The sequence below is a fragment of the Ahaetulla prasina genome, chromosome 3 (assembly GCF_028640845.1).
Source record: "Ahaetulla prasina isolate Xishuangbanna chromosome 3, ASM2864084v1, whole genome shotgun sequence".
In the NCBI taxonomy this organism is placed as follows: Eukaryota; Metazoa; Chordata; class Lepidosauria; order Squamata; family Colubridae; genus Ahaetulla; species Ahaetulla prasina.
In genome coordinates this window covers 227,107,595-227,120,487 of record NC_080541.1, presented here as the reverse complement: position 1 = coordinate 227,120,487, position 12,893 = coordinate 227,107,595, and the positions used below count along the sequence as shown (strand labels likewise).

The 12,893-nt window shown below is 44.6% G+C and overlaps 1 protein-coding gene across 1 annotated transcript in view; it reads left to right on the top strand.

Moving 5' to 3' along the window:
- The window catches only part of CSNK2A1 (casein kinase 2 alpha 1), a 53,345-nt gene that overhangs the window by 31,225 nt on the left and 9,227 nt on the right, over window positions 1–12,893 (top strand). Inside the window, exons 4-7 of the mRNA XM_058177201.1 lie at window positions 3,882–3,983; window positions 5,652–5,702; window positions 9,596–9,655; window positions 11,928–12,011. Of these exons, the coding sequence (XP_058033184.1) occupies window positions 3,882–3,983; window positions 5,652–5,702; window positions 9,596–9,655; window positions 11,928–12,011 (297 nt within the window). The remainder of the gene's footprint in view (window positions 1–3,881; window positions 3,984–5,651; window positions 5,703–9,595; window positions 9,656–11,927; window positions 12,012–12,893) is intronic.

The following is a 12,893-nucleotide window of genomic DNA, read 5'->3' as shown; positions in this document are numbered from 1 at the left end:
ACACATAACATACAACATGTAAATATATCCTATTTTTTGAATGTTTCTTAGTGGTCTTCTTTCCTTTATACCTCTTCCCCCCCCCCCCCATATCTCATTTACTGTTATATTTTCTTCATTGTCCCTTTTTCTTTATTTACCTTACGGTTTCTAATACTAATAGCTTTACAATTCTATATATAAATATACATATTTTACATTTCTCGTTTCTCCCCCCCCTTTTTTTTTGTTTACATTTATACCCCGCCCTTCTCCGAAGACTCAGGGCGGCTTACAGTGTATAAGGCAATAGTCTCATTCTATTTGTATATTTTTACAAAGTCAACTTATTGCCCCCCCAACAATCTGGGTCCTCATTTTACCTACCTTATAAAGGATGGAAGGCTGAGTCAACCTTGGGCCGGGCTCGAACCTGCAGTAATTGCAGGCTTTGTGTTCTTAATAACAGGCCTTACCAGCCTGAGCTAAACCGGCCCCTTTACATTTTATTCTTTATTTCTAGTCTCAGGCCATTCATACCATCTGTTCCAAATTATATAATAATCTGTCTCTTCTTTTTCTTTTAATTTCTTTCGTTAGTTTGTCCATCTCGGCGCATTCTAAAACTTTTCCTGTCACTTCTACATCTGTTGGTGTCCTTTCCTTGTTTTCCAGTTTTGTGCATATGTTATTCGTGCAGCCGTTATAATGTGTAGAATCAGCTATTTTATTTCTTTGGTATATGTTCCTGTGAATATTCTTAATAGAAATGTTTCTGGTTTTCTTTCCGTTGGTTGATCAGTTATCTTTTCTACCCATTTCTTTATATTTGCCCAAAAATTTTTTTGCCGTTGGACACATCCACCATAGATGGTAATATGTTCCAGGGGTTTTCTTGCTCTTCCAATATGTTGAGGTGTTATTTGGGAACACCTTTGCAAGTCTAGTAGGTGGAAGGTGCCATCTATAAAACATCTGCATCTGGTTTTCCTTGTAAGCCGTGGAAAATGTTAGCAAGGTTTTTTTTGGAAAGAGTTACGATGGCCTGACCTGTTCTACTGGGAATAGTCTAGAGCAGTGGTTTTCAACCTTTATAGTGCTGCGACCCCTTTAATACAATTCCCCACGATGTGGCGACCCCAACCGTAAAATTATTTTCGTTTTGAATTTATCGCGCCTGAAGCCGTTATTGGCTAGCGATCTGAACTGCTTGCGATTGCCTTGAGGACGGAGGCATTAAAGCGGAGACTCCTCCCCTGTTAAGTTTATGGCGCCTGAAGCCAGATTAGGCTAGCGATTGGGAGTGATTGCAGCTGGCTTGAGAGGGAGACATCAGAGCAAAGATTTCTCTCTTTTTTAATTCATCGCGCCTGAAGCCGAATTCGGCTAGCGATTTGAAGAGCCTGCAGCTGGCTTGTGGAGTCAACCATTGGAGCACGATTCTTCGACTCGCAAGTATATTTCCCATATTTCCGATGGTCTTAGGCGACCCCTGGCAAATCCTCATTCGACCCCCAACGGGGTCGCGACCCACAGGTTGAGAACCGCTGGTCTAGAGAGCAGTTCCCAAATCACATTTGCACCGAAGAAAGCAGATCTTTTGAGTTGTGGCTTTGAGAAAAAGGACCCTTGTTTTGTACTTCCTTGCCTTCATTAATTAGGGATTATGGGATAATTAACTCCTAAGAGCCCAGTTCCAAAGAGCTCAGTCAGGGTTACAGGACCGATGGGGCTTTCCCCCCCCCCCTTGTTTTTCCTCTCAAAATAACAAGACTTCCAGACTCTTGCAAACCTGTTTTTGAATTCCCCCTTATTTCGCTATTCTATTGCCATGGGAAGCACTGTTTCTGAGTGAAGAAGACTTGAGCGTTCCCCAAAGTCAACTTCCTGAATTGTTTTGCGGATAATTCGTGGTTATTAGTTTCACAATTAATTGACGGCGAGCATTGGAATTCTCCTGCGTGTACCGTACTTTTTGGAGTATAAGATGCACTCCCCCCCCACCAAAAAAAGAGGGTGGAAATGTTGGCGCGTCTTATACACTGAATACAGCCATTTTTGGCTTCCCGAAACCCCGCTCTGCGCGTTCCATTTTCACCAAAAACAGGCCTGTTTTTGGCCTCCCAAACCCCCCACACGTCACATTTTTGCCTTTCTCGGCCCCCAGGAGCATTCTGCAGGCCTCCGAAACCCTTTGCACATCCCGTTTTTGCGAAAAAACGGGCCCGTTTTTCGAAAAAACGGGATGTGCAGTGGGTTTGGGGAGCCGGGGAGGGCAAAAACCAGCCGCGCGGAGGGCAAAACCTATTTTTTCCCCCCCTCGTTTTCCTCTTGGAAATCTTGGTACGGCTTATACTCCGGTGCGTCTTATAGTCCGAAAAATACGGTATGTTTGATGGATGGTCATGTGGGAGCCCTGTGCTCTCTCTTGAGTTTGGTTGTTGTTGTTTGTTTGGTTTTTTTGTAGACGTTTCATGACCCACCTAAATAATATCAGAGCTAGAAGTGTGGGGGGGGTTTGCAGAGAGGAAGAGGAAGAGGAGGAGTGAGGGGGAGGAGGACTGTAGGGTCCTTAGTGCTCTCTGAGGCCCATTGTCGTCTTGCAGGCGTTTCATTACCAAACTAAGTAACATCATCAATGCTAGAAGGCAGTGGGGTTTTCAGGGAGGAGGAGGAGGAGGACTGGGTTTCTTGGGTGCTCTCTTGAGCTTGGTTGATTTCTTACAGGCGTTTCATGACCCGACTAGGTAACGTCTTCAGGGTTAGAAGGGAGAGGGTGGGTTTGCTCTCTGTTTATACACCGTGGTTGTCCCTGTCGGTGTTGGTAGGTATGTTTTTGGTGGTTCTTTGATTGGGGCTGTGGTTTCTTGTTAGCTTGTTGGTCTGAGCTGGTGGTTCCTTGGTTGTCCTGTCAAAATGGGCAGGGCAAGGCACTTAACATGGAAGCAGAGAGCGAAACGCCACTCCCGTTGCGCCGATGATGTTCCCTAGTTGGGTCACGAAACGTCTGCAAGAAAACAACCGAGCTCAGAAAGCACCAAGGAGCCTGCGGTCATCGTTGTCTTCCTCTCCGCAAACCTCACTCTTCTCTAGCAGCGATGATATTCCCTACTAGGGTCATGAAACGTCCTCAAGAAAACAATTAAGCTCAGAGAGTAACAAGGACCTCACAAGCCGTCCTCCTCCTTTCCACAAACCCCTCTCTCTTCTAGCACTGATGATGTTCCCTAGTTGGGTTATGAGACATCTATAAGGATGTCTATAAGGAGCCGCGGTGTGGCTCAGGCTGTAAGAAGCCTGTTATTAAACACAGCTGCTTGCAATTACTGCAGGCTCGAGTCCCACCAGGCCCAAGGTTGACTCAGCCTTCCATCCTTTATAAGGTAGGTAAAATGAGGACCCAGATTGTTGGGGGGGCAATAAGTTGACTTTGTATATAAATATACAAATAGGATGAAGACTATTGCTAACATAGTGTAAGCCGCCCTGAGTCTTTGGAGAAGGGTGGGATGTAAATGCAAATAAAAAAAAAATAAGGAAAGAACTCAGCTCTGAGACCACCAAGGACCCCCAGTTTAATCCTAAACTGTCTTCTAGTGATGCTTTAGTATCCTTTGTCTAAAAGCCCGTTTACTGCCTCCTGTCCATCTCTCCTCTGAATTTATATACACTTTCTTTTTCAAATGACGCAATATTTGCTTCCACAAACTCCCGCAATTCAGTCACCACTTTTCTGCTGCAAAATTAAATGCAACTTTTTTTTTTGGGTAACCCAAATATATTCAGTAAGCAAAACCAGTAAGAGACGCTGGTTGCAGCTACAGTGGTTCTCCCCCACCCCCGACTTCCCCCCTCCTGGAGTTTTGCCTGTCCCAGCTAACGGATTGTTTTCCTTTGGTCAGCCGGTGAAAAAAAAGAAAATTAAACGAGAAATCAAAATCTTGGAGAACCTGCGAGGTGGCCCCAACATCATCACCCTCGCCGACATAGTGAAGGATCCAGTGGTGAGTAATTTTGATGGGGGAGGGGGCACGTAGATGGGCTGAGGGAATACAGGGTCCAAAGGTGGTTGGGGTTTTTTATTTTTTATTGATTTATGAAAAGATAGAGGATAACATTAGTATTATCCCTCCTCTCTCATCTGTATCTGTCTGTCTACCTATATCAGTCTGTCATTCTATATCATCAGTCTCTCAACTACATAATTCACTGTTTTGTCTGTCTATCTGTCTATATCTATTATCTATATCTACCATATCTACCATCTATTTACTCTGTCTGTCTATCTCTATCTCTGTATCTCTCTCTCCCTCCCTCCCTCCCTCCCTCTCTCTCTATATATTATATATATCTACCCACCCACCCACCTCTATCTATCTATCTATCTATCTATCTATCTATCTATCTATCTATCTATCTATCTATCTATCTATCTATCTCTACTATCCATATCTATCTATCCATTATCTATCAATCTACTATCCCTATCTATCTATCTATCTACTATCCATATCTATCTATCCATTATCTATCTACTATCCCTATATCTATCTGTCTGTCTGTCTATCTATCTATCTCTGTCTATCTCTTTCTCTGTCTATCTACCCACCTAGCTCTATCTAGCTATCTAGCTATCTATATCGATCTACTATCCATATCTATCGATCTATCAATCTATCGATTTATCTATCTCTATCTACTATCCATATCTATCTATCCATTATCTATCGATCTACTATCCCTATCTGTCTGTCTGTCTATCTATCTATCTATCTATCTATCTATCTATCTATCTATCTATCTATCTATCTATCTATCATCCATATCTATCTATCCATTATCTATCTACTATCCCTATCTATCTATCTATCTATCTATCTATCTATCTATCTATCTATCTATCTATCTATCTATCTATCTATCTATCTATCTATCTATCAATCATCTCTCTCTCTCTTTCTCTCTTTCTCATCTATCTAATCACTTTCTGTCTCTAGATCCATCCATTCATCAATCTGTCCATCCATCCATCCATATGTCTGTCTGTCACATTTAAAACTGACCGTCTCCTTCATAGAGAGATTCTGGGCGGTGTTTATGCTCTCTTTGTTTTCTTTTTAGCTATCCAGGATCTCGACATTGAGATAGGCAGCATATAAATTTTAATAAATCCTGGATATTTTTTTTTTAAAAAAATAAAATCTAGTTCATCAGAGGGACAGTCTGGCTCACAAGTTGCAGACAGATCTCCCGTCACCTGACAAGGCAAATAGCACATTTTAAGCCAGGCAAGACTGCTTACAACGCCTTTTTCATTTCAAATAATAACCTCAGGTAGCTCAGCATTTCAGGCGTTTTTGGTCACAGGATCCTAAAATGGTAAAAGTGATATTTTATTTCCTGTTTTTGCCTCTGGTTCCCCCCCCCTCCTGCCCCCCTTCCCCAAAAATAGCTTGTTCTGAAAGGTTTGATCAGATCAGGCCTTAGAATTAACTCCGCTTTCTACAAAACGCAGCCTTTTCCTTCTAAGCTTTTCCTGGATTCTAGAAATGTCGGCCGGCAGTCAGTCAGTCATTCACTCAGTCTCTGAGCAGCCTTTAATGCGGCCTAATAAATCATGCATTGGAAGAACCCCAGGTGACTGACATTCTCTCTTCCTTCCGTCATCCTAGTCCCGGACCCCTGCCTTGGTGTTCGAGCACGTGAACAACACAGATTTTAAGGTACGGGTTTCTATCCATCCATCCGTCGGAGGAGGCAGTGTTTTTAATTTCTTGGCTTGAGGGAGGGAGGGGAGAGAAAGGTTTGATGGGGCCGTGGAAGCCAAGTGATGGCGATGAAGCTGGAAGCACGTTAGCAATCTGATTTTTGGAGGACTCCCCATTCAGTTCTCGGTTCAGAGCAGGGAAACCCAGACTAGTTTGCAGCTTCATAGCTCACAGCTTACAAGGCCAGACTAGTTGCGTTTTAGAGCTGAGCACAGAGCTAAGCCACGCCCAGACTCCTTCCTTAAGTTTCTGTTTCCAAAACAGCCCTCATTGGCGGACCATGTTACCATGTCTTCCCAGCCATGAATATTCTGACAATTGTGTACACTGTAGGGAGTCCTCATCTCAAAATAGATTCGGGTGACCGTGTGTGTTGAATGACGGAAGACGTAAATGCTTAAAAAGCTATCCACATCCAGAGAAGCAGAGATCCACATCAAGGTTAATACTAGATAAACAAGCAATAAACCGCAGCGTAATCGTGGAACCATTAAGAACGTCCCACCAACACTGGCAGGGCAAGCCATCTGTAGGTGGAGAGCAAACCTTACCTTCTTCTGGCCCCGATGATGATGTCTAGTTTGGTAATCAAATGTCTGCGCAAGAAAATGGCCTAGCTCAAGAGAGCCCAAAGGACTCCAAAGTCATCCTTCTCTGCGAACCCCTCTCCCTTCTAGCACTGATGATGTTCTCAAGTTGGGTAACGAAACATCTACAAGGAAACGACCAAGATCAGAAAGCATCAAGAACCCCTCAGTTCCCCTCCTCCTCCTCCACTAACACTACCACCCCACTCCCTTCTAGTACTGATGATAATCCCTAGTTGGGTAATGAAAATCTGCAAGGAAACCACCGAGATCAGAGAGCACCAAGGACCCCATAGTTCTCCTCCTCCCCCTCCCCACTCCCTTCTAGCACTGATGATAATCCCTAGTTGGGTAATGAAACATCTAGAAAACCACCAAGCTCAGATAGCACCATAACTCACACAATCCTCCTCCTTCTCTCCATCAATCCCACTCCCGTCTAATACAAGATGCCATCTAATTGGGTAATGAAACATCTGCACCAAGGGACCTCCCCCCCCACCCTCCCAGTTTTGTTTTGTTTTTGAATTTATATCCCGCCCTTCTCCGAAGACTCAGGGCGGCTTACACTATGTCAAGCAATAGTCTTCATCCATTTGTATATTATATACAAAGTCAACTTTTATTGCCCCCAACAATCTGGGTCCTCATTTTACCTACCTTATAAAGGATGGAAGGCTGAGTCAACCTTGGGCCTGGTGGGACTTGAACCTGCAGTAATTGCAAGCAGTTGTGTTAATAACAGACAGACTTAGTCTGCTGAGCCACCAGTTCAACCCTCAGCTGCAAAGAGTCTCTTTCATGAGCTTCTATTTTAGTTCTCTCATTGGTTCTCCCCCTCTGGCCTGTGAGAATATTTACCGGTTCACAATTTAACCAAGAACAAAGTAATTCTTGACATGTGTTCCCAACTCCTCCCTCTTTAGCATTTTGGCTCTAAATCCCTTGTTAGGTCCCAAACCTTGAAATTTCCCTAGGCGGGAGGCTTGCAAGTGAACTGGGGTTTATTTCGGGGGTTCCCTAGAGGCCATCCATCCTTTTTGCCTTGCAGGCATTGCACTCAGCCACTAGGTGGCAGCTTTAGTGAAAAAGATTGACAGACCCCTGACTTGCATCCCCCTTTTGTAAATTGGGGGGGGGGCTTTTGCAGAGCTGATTTGCGTTGTCTCCTCCGTTATTTTCCCTTTTTTAATTAATTTCCTGCCTCAAACCCCCCCCCTTTTTATTTGCATTTATATCCCGCCCTTCTCCGAAGATTCAGGACGGCTTACACTGTGTCAAGCAATAGTCTTCATTCATTTGTATACTATATACAAAGTCAACTTATTGCCCCAACAATCTGGGTCCTCATTTTACCTCCCTTATAAAGGATGGAAGGCTGAGTCAGCCTTGGGCCTGGTGGGACTTGAACCTGCAGTAATTGCAAGCAGCTGCTGTTAATAACAGACTGACTTAGTCTGCTGAGCCACCAGAGGCCCCTTGTTGCAAACTGAAAGATTAACTCAACAACACCCTCCCCCCTCCAGAGTTACGTTATCCAAAACAAATGTTGGGATTCAAATTCTTCTCCAGAAAGAGAAGAGATACTTGGATAGAATTAAGAGGAGATTGTTGTCAGAGTTCCTTGCAAAATCAAATCCAGAAAGCATAACACAGATAACTGATTCAGCTGGATCCATTAACTTCTTTATATACAGTATTTTTCAGAATATAAGACACACCTTTTTTCCCCCCAAAAAAGAGGATGAAAATCTGGGAGCATCTTATACTCCGAATGTAGCCCCGCCCAGCCTCTCAAACAAAGGTTTCAGAGGCTGAAAAAAGCATCAGCAATGAAGCTGCAGAAAAGAAGCCCCCAAACAGCTTCAGAAAAAAAGCCTCCAAACAGAGCTTCAGAAAAAAAGCCTCCAAACAGAGCTTCAGAAAAAAAGCCCCCAAACAGAGCTTCAGAAAAAAAGCCCCCAAATAGAGCTTCAGAAAAAAAGCCCCCAAACAGCTTCAGAAAAAAAGCCCCCAAATAGAGCTTCAAAAAAAGCCCCCAAATAGAGCTTCAGAAAAAAAGCCTCCAAACAGAGCTTCAGAAAAAAAGCCCCCAAATAGAGCTTCAGAAAAAAAGCCTCCAAACAGCTTCAGAAAAAAAGCCTCCAAACAGAGCTTCAGAAAAAAAGCCCCCAAATAGAGCTTCAAAAAAAGCCCCCAAATAGAGCTTCAGAAAAAAAGCCTCCAAACAGAGCTTCAGAAAAAAAGCCTCCAAACAGAGCTTCAGAAAAAAAGCCTCCAAAGAGAGCTTCAGAAAAAAAGCCCCCAAATAGAGCTTCAAAAAAAGCCCCCAAATAGAACTTCAGAAAAAAAGCCCCCAAATAGAGCTTCAAAAAAAGCCCCAAATAGAGCTTCAGAAAAAAAGCCTCCAAACAGCTTCAGAAAAAAAGCCTCCAAACAGAGCTTCAGAAAAAAAGCCCCCAAACAGAGCTTCAGAAAAAAAGCCCCCAAATAGAGCTTCAGATCCTTTTTTTTTTCTGAAGCCCTGTTTCGGGGGCTTTCAGAGGCATTAAAAAAAGTTTTTGTCTCAAACGGAGTTTCAGAAGTTTCAGAAACAGAAAAAAAAGCAAAAAAAAAAAAGCACAGAGCTCACAACCAAGGAACCTGTTGCTAAAATTCACCTCTGGGAACAGCTGATTGGGGGTAGTCCGGGAGGAGGATCCACCTGCCAATCAGCTTTTTTCTTATTTTCCTCCCCAAAAACAAAGGCACGTCTTATACTCCCAAAAATATGGTAAGTTAAATAGGCAGGGCGACAGTATACAGCCTTGTCGAACTCCTTTCCCAATTGTGAACCAATCAGTGGTTCCGTGTGTCCAGTTCTTGCTGTTGCTTCTTGACCCACATACAGGTTTCTCAAGAGACAAATAAGGTGGTCTGGTACTCCCATCTCTTTAAGAACTTGACAAAAGTTGTTGTGATCCACACAGTCAAAGGCTTTAGCCTTTGGACTGGGGGGTGGGGTCAATTATATATACATTGCAGCCCCCCCCCCTCAGAAAACCGGTAGAAAAAGTCCTCGGCTACAGGGATCGACACAGGAAAATTTTAAATTAGGCCAATGAGTTCAGCTAATGTTTTCAACTCTACACGTTTTTATGCCGCCTGGAGTAGCGTCCATGCAGTCTGAGATTGAGCACAGTTAACTTCCTTATTGGGTTAGAAATGGGGAGGTTGCCGCTTTATTCATTTATTTATTGTTGTTGTGTTCATTTCCCACAGCAATTATACCAGACGTTAACGGACTATGATATTCGGTTCTATATGTATGAAATCTTGAAGGTGAGTGGCCTTTCGTGAAACCTTTTGAGATGGTCTGGAAATAGCGTTTGAGAAGGGAGAGCCGGCCCTTGTGGAGCGGATAATGTCTTGTTTCTTTCGCTGAGGCCTTGAGCACATTTCTTTGGGTTAAGACAGACCTGGAGAGATGAATCTTATCTCTCTTAATTCAGAATTGTGTCCCCTTCTTCTTCCCTCTCCTCTCTTCTCCTCTCCTCTTTTTTTTTATTTACCGTATATACTCGAGTATAAGCCGAGTTTTTCAGCACGTTTTTTGTGCTGAAAAACGTCCCCTCGGCTTATACTCGGGTCTATACGGCTTATACTCGAGTTTTGTTTTTTAAGCCCTCGGCTTATACTCGAGTATATCGGCTTATACTCGAGTTTTTTTCTTTTTCACATTTTGCGGACGGCTGGAAGCCCTGCCGGTGCAGTGAGAGGGCGGGCGGGGCCGCCAGCCTTCTCAGCTGAGGAGGAGGTTTCCCCAACGGTAGGTGCCTCATTTCCACCCTCGGCTTATACTGAGTCCCCAGTTTACCCCAGTTTTGGGGTAAAATTGGGGACCTCGGCTTATCTTTCGGATAAACATATTCAGTATATATACGGTATTTATATCCCGCCCTTCTCCAAAGACTCAGGGCGGCTTACACAGTGTCAAGCAATAGTCTTCATCCACTTGTATATTATATACAAAGTCAACTTATTGCCCCCAACAATCTGGGTCCTCATTTTACCTACCTTATAAAGGATGGAAGGCTGAGTCGACCTTGGGCCTGGTGGGACTTGAACCTGCAGTAATTGCAAGCAGCTGTGTTAATAACAGACTGTTTTAGCAGTCTGAGCCACAGAGGCCCCTCTCCTCTCCCTTTCTCCTTTCTTTTCTTCTTTCCTTTCCTCCCCTCCCCTTCTTTTCTTTCGTTGTTTCCTCCCCTCTCCTTTTCTCCTTTCTTTTCCTGTCTCTCCTCTCCTCTCCTCTCCCCTCCCATTTTTCTGCTTTCCTTTTCCTCCCTCCCTTCTTTCTTTCGTTGTTTCCTCCCCTCTCCTTTTCTCCTTTCTTTTCCTGTCTCTCCTCTCCTCTCCTCTCCCCTCCCATTTTTCTGCTTTCCTTTTCCTCTCCTCTCCTCCCTTCCCCATCCCTCTCCCCTCCTCCTCCTCTCATTCTATATTTTCTTTCTTTCCTTCTCCTCCCCTCCCCTCCCTTTTTCTCCTTTTCCCCTCCCTCCTCCTCCCCTCCATTTCCTTTCCTTTTTCTCCTTTCCTCTCCTCTTTTCCCCCCCATTTCCTTTCCTTTTTCTGCTTCCCTTTTCCTCTCCTCCCTTCCCCCTCCCCCTCTCTCTCCCCTCCTCCTCCTCTCCTTCTATATTTTCTTTCTCCCTGCCCTCCCCTTCCCTCCCCTCCTACTTAATAGCATTCCAACCAATAGAATGCTTTCTATTGGTAAAATGGCTTTGAGAATCTCACCTTCCTACTTTGAATCGGTTGCCGTAGAGCACAACCTGGGCGTGTCTTAAGATAGGCGGACTTCAAACCCCCAGAATTCCCCGTGCTGGCTGTGGAATTCTGGGAGTCGAAGTCCACGGGGTTAAAAGTTGAGAAACCACCGATTCAAGGTTTTATTTCACGGCCTTGTTCTTCCAGGCCCTGCCTCACAAATCGGTTACACCCCCCCACCCCCACCCCACGAGGCGCTTCCCACCCTCCGGGGTCCCCACAGGCCTTGGACTGCATCCCACCCCACTGTACCCGCCCTCCTCCTCCTCTCATCCCACGTCAGGCATTATACAAGATGTCCGGAGCTCAGCTTAGGGATGGAAGAGAGGCCACGCCTTTGATGGGTGGCATGCGGCAACCTCGGACGCGGCCGCCATTTTCTGAGCAGCTACACTGAATTGTGGCCCTTCATAAAATGGCCTCCCTGTCATTTGTTCGGCTTTTTTTTTTTTATTTGCATTTATATCCCGCCCTTCTCCGAAGACTCAGGGCGGCTTACACTGTGTTAAGCAATAGTCTTCATCCATTTGTATATTATATACAAAGTCAACTTTTATTGCCCCCAACAATCTGGGTCCTCATTTTACCTACCTTATAAAGGATGGAAGGCTGAGTCGACCTTGGGCCTGGTGGGACTAGAACCTGCAGTAATTGCAAGCAGCTGTGTTAATAAGAGACTGTCTTAGCAGCCTGAGCCACCAGAGGCTTTGGGCGGGATGTGGCTTTCCTATACAAAACCCTCCTTTCTGATGTTGGGGCGTCTCTCTCTCTCTCTCTTCTCCAGGCCCTGGATTACTGCCACAGTATGGGGATCATGCACAGAGACGTCAAACCTCACAACGTCATGATTGACCACGAGCATCGGAAGGTGAGGAGCGGTGGGCCCCGAGGGGTCTTCCTTCCCTCCCTGTCCTTCAGCCAGCCGGTACCTTTTGCCACGTACATTGTGGGCCAGGCCTGGCTGAAAAAACGATCAGGGAAAGGAAAAGAGAAATGTAGACGGTGCAAAAATGGTTCGGCTTCTGGACTTTGGCATCCAGGTGGTTTTTTTCCTTTTTCCTTTTTCCTTTCCCTTTTTCCTTTCCTTTCCTTTCCTTTCCTTTTCTTACCCTTTCTCTTTCTCTTTCCTTTCCTTTTTCCTTTTCCTTTCCTTTTCCTTTCCTTCCCCTTCCCTTCCTTTTCCTTTCCATCTTTCATTCTCTCTCTCTCTCTGTCTCTCTCTCTTTTTCTCTTTCCTTCCTTCCCTTTCCTTTCCCTTCCCTTTCCTTCCCCTTCCCTTCCTCCTCCCTTCTCTTCCCCTTCTTCTTCCCCTTCCCTTCGTGCGATCTTGGGACACAGTAGTGTAGTGTATTTTTTTATTTGCATTTCTATCTCGCCTTTCTCCGAAGACTCAGGGCGGCTTACACTATGTCAAGCAATAGTCTTCATCCATTTGTATATTATATACAAAGTCAACTTATTGCCCCCAACAATCTGGGTCCTCATTTTACCTACCTTATAAAGGATGGAAGGCTGAGTCAACCTTGGGCCTGGTGGGACTTGAACCTGCAGTAATTGCAAGCAAGCTGCTGTTAATAACAGACTGTCTTACCAGTCTGAGCCACAGAGGCCCTTAAATTTTGGGCTCCGTTGTGGTCGTAGGTCGAGGACTACCTTGTAATTCAATGGTACTTTTGAAGCATGGGTGTTTCACTTCTGAGCTGTCTCCAATAATTAATTACCTGTGGATTTCTACAGGTTGTTTTTTTGT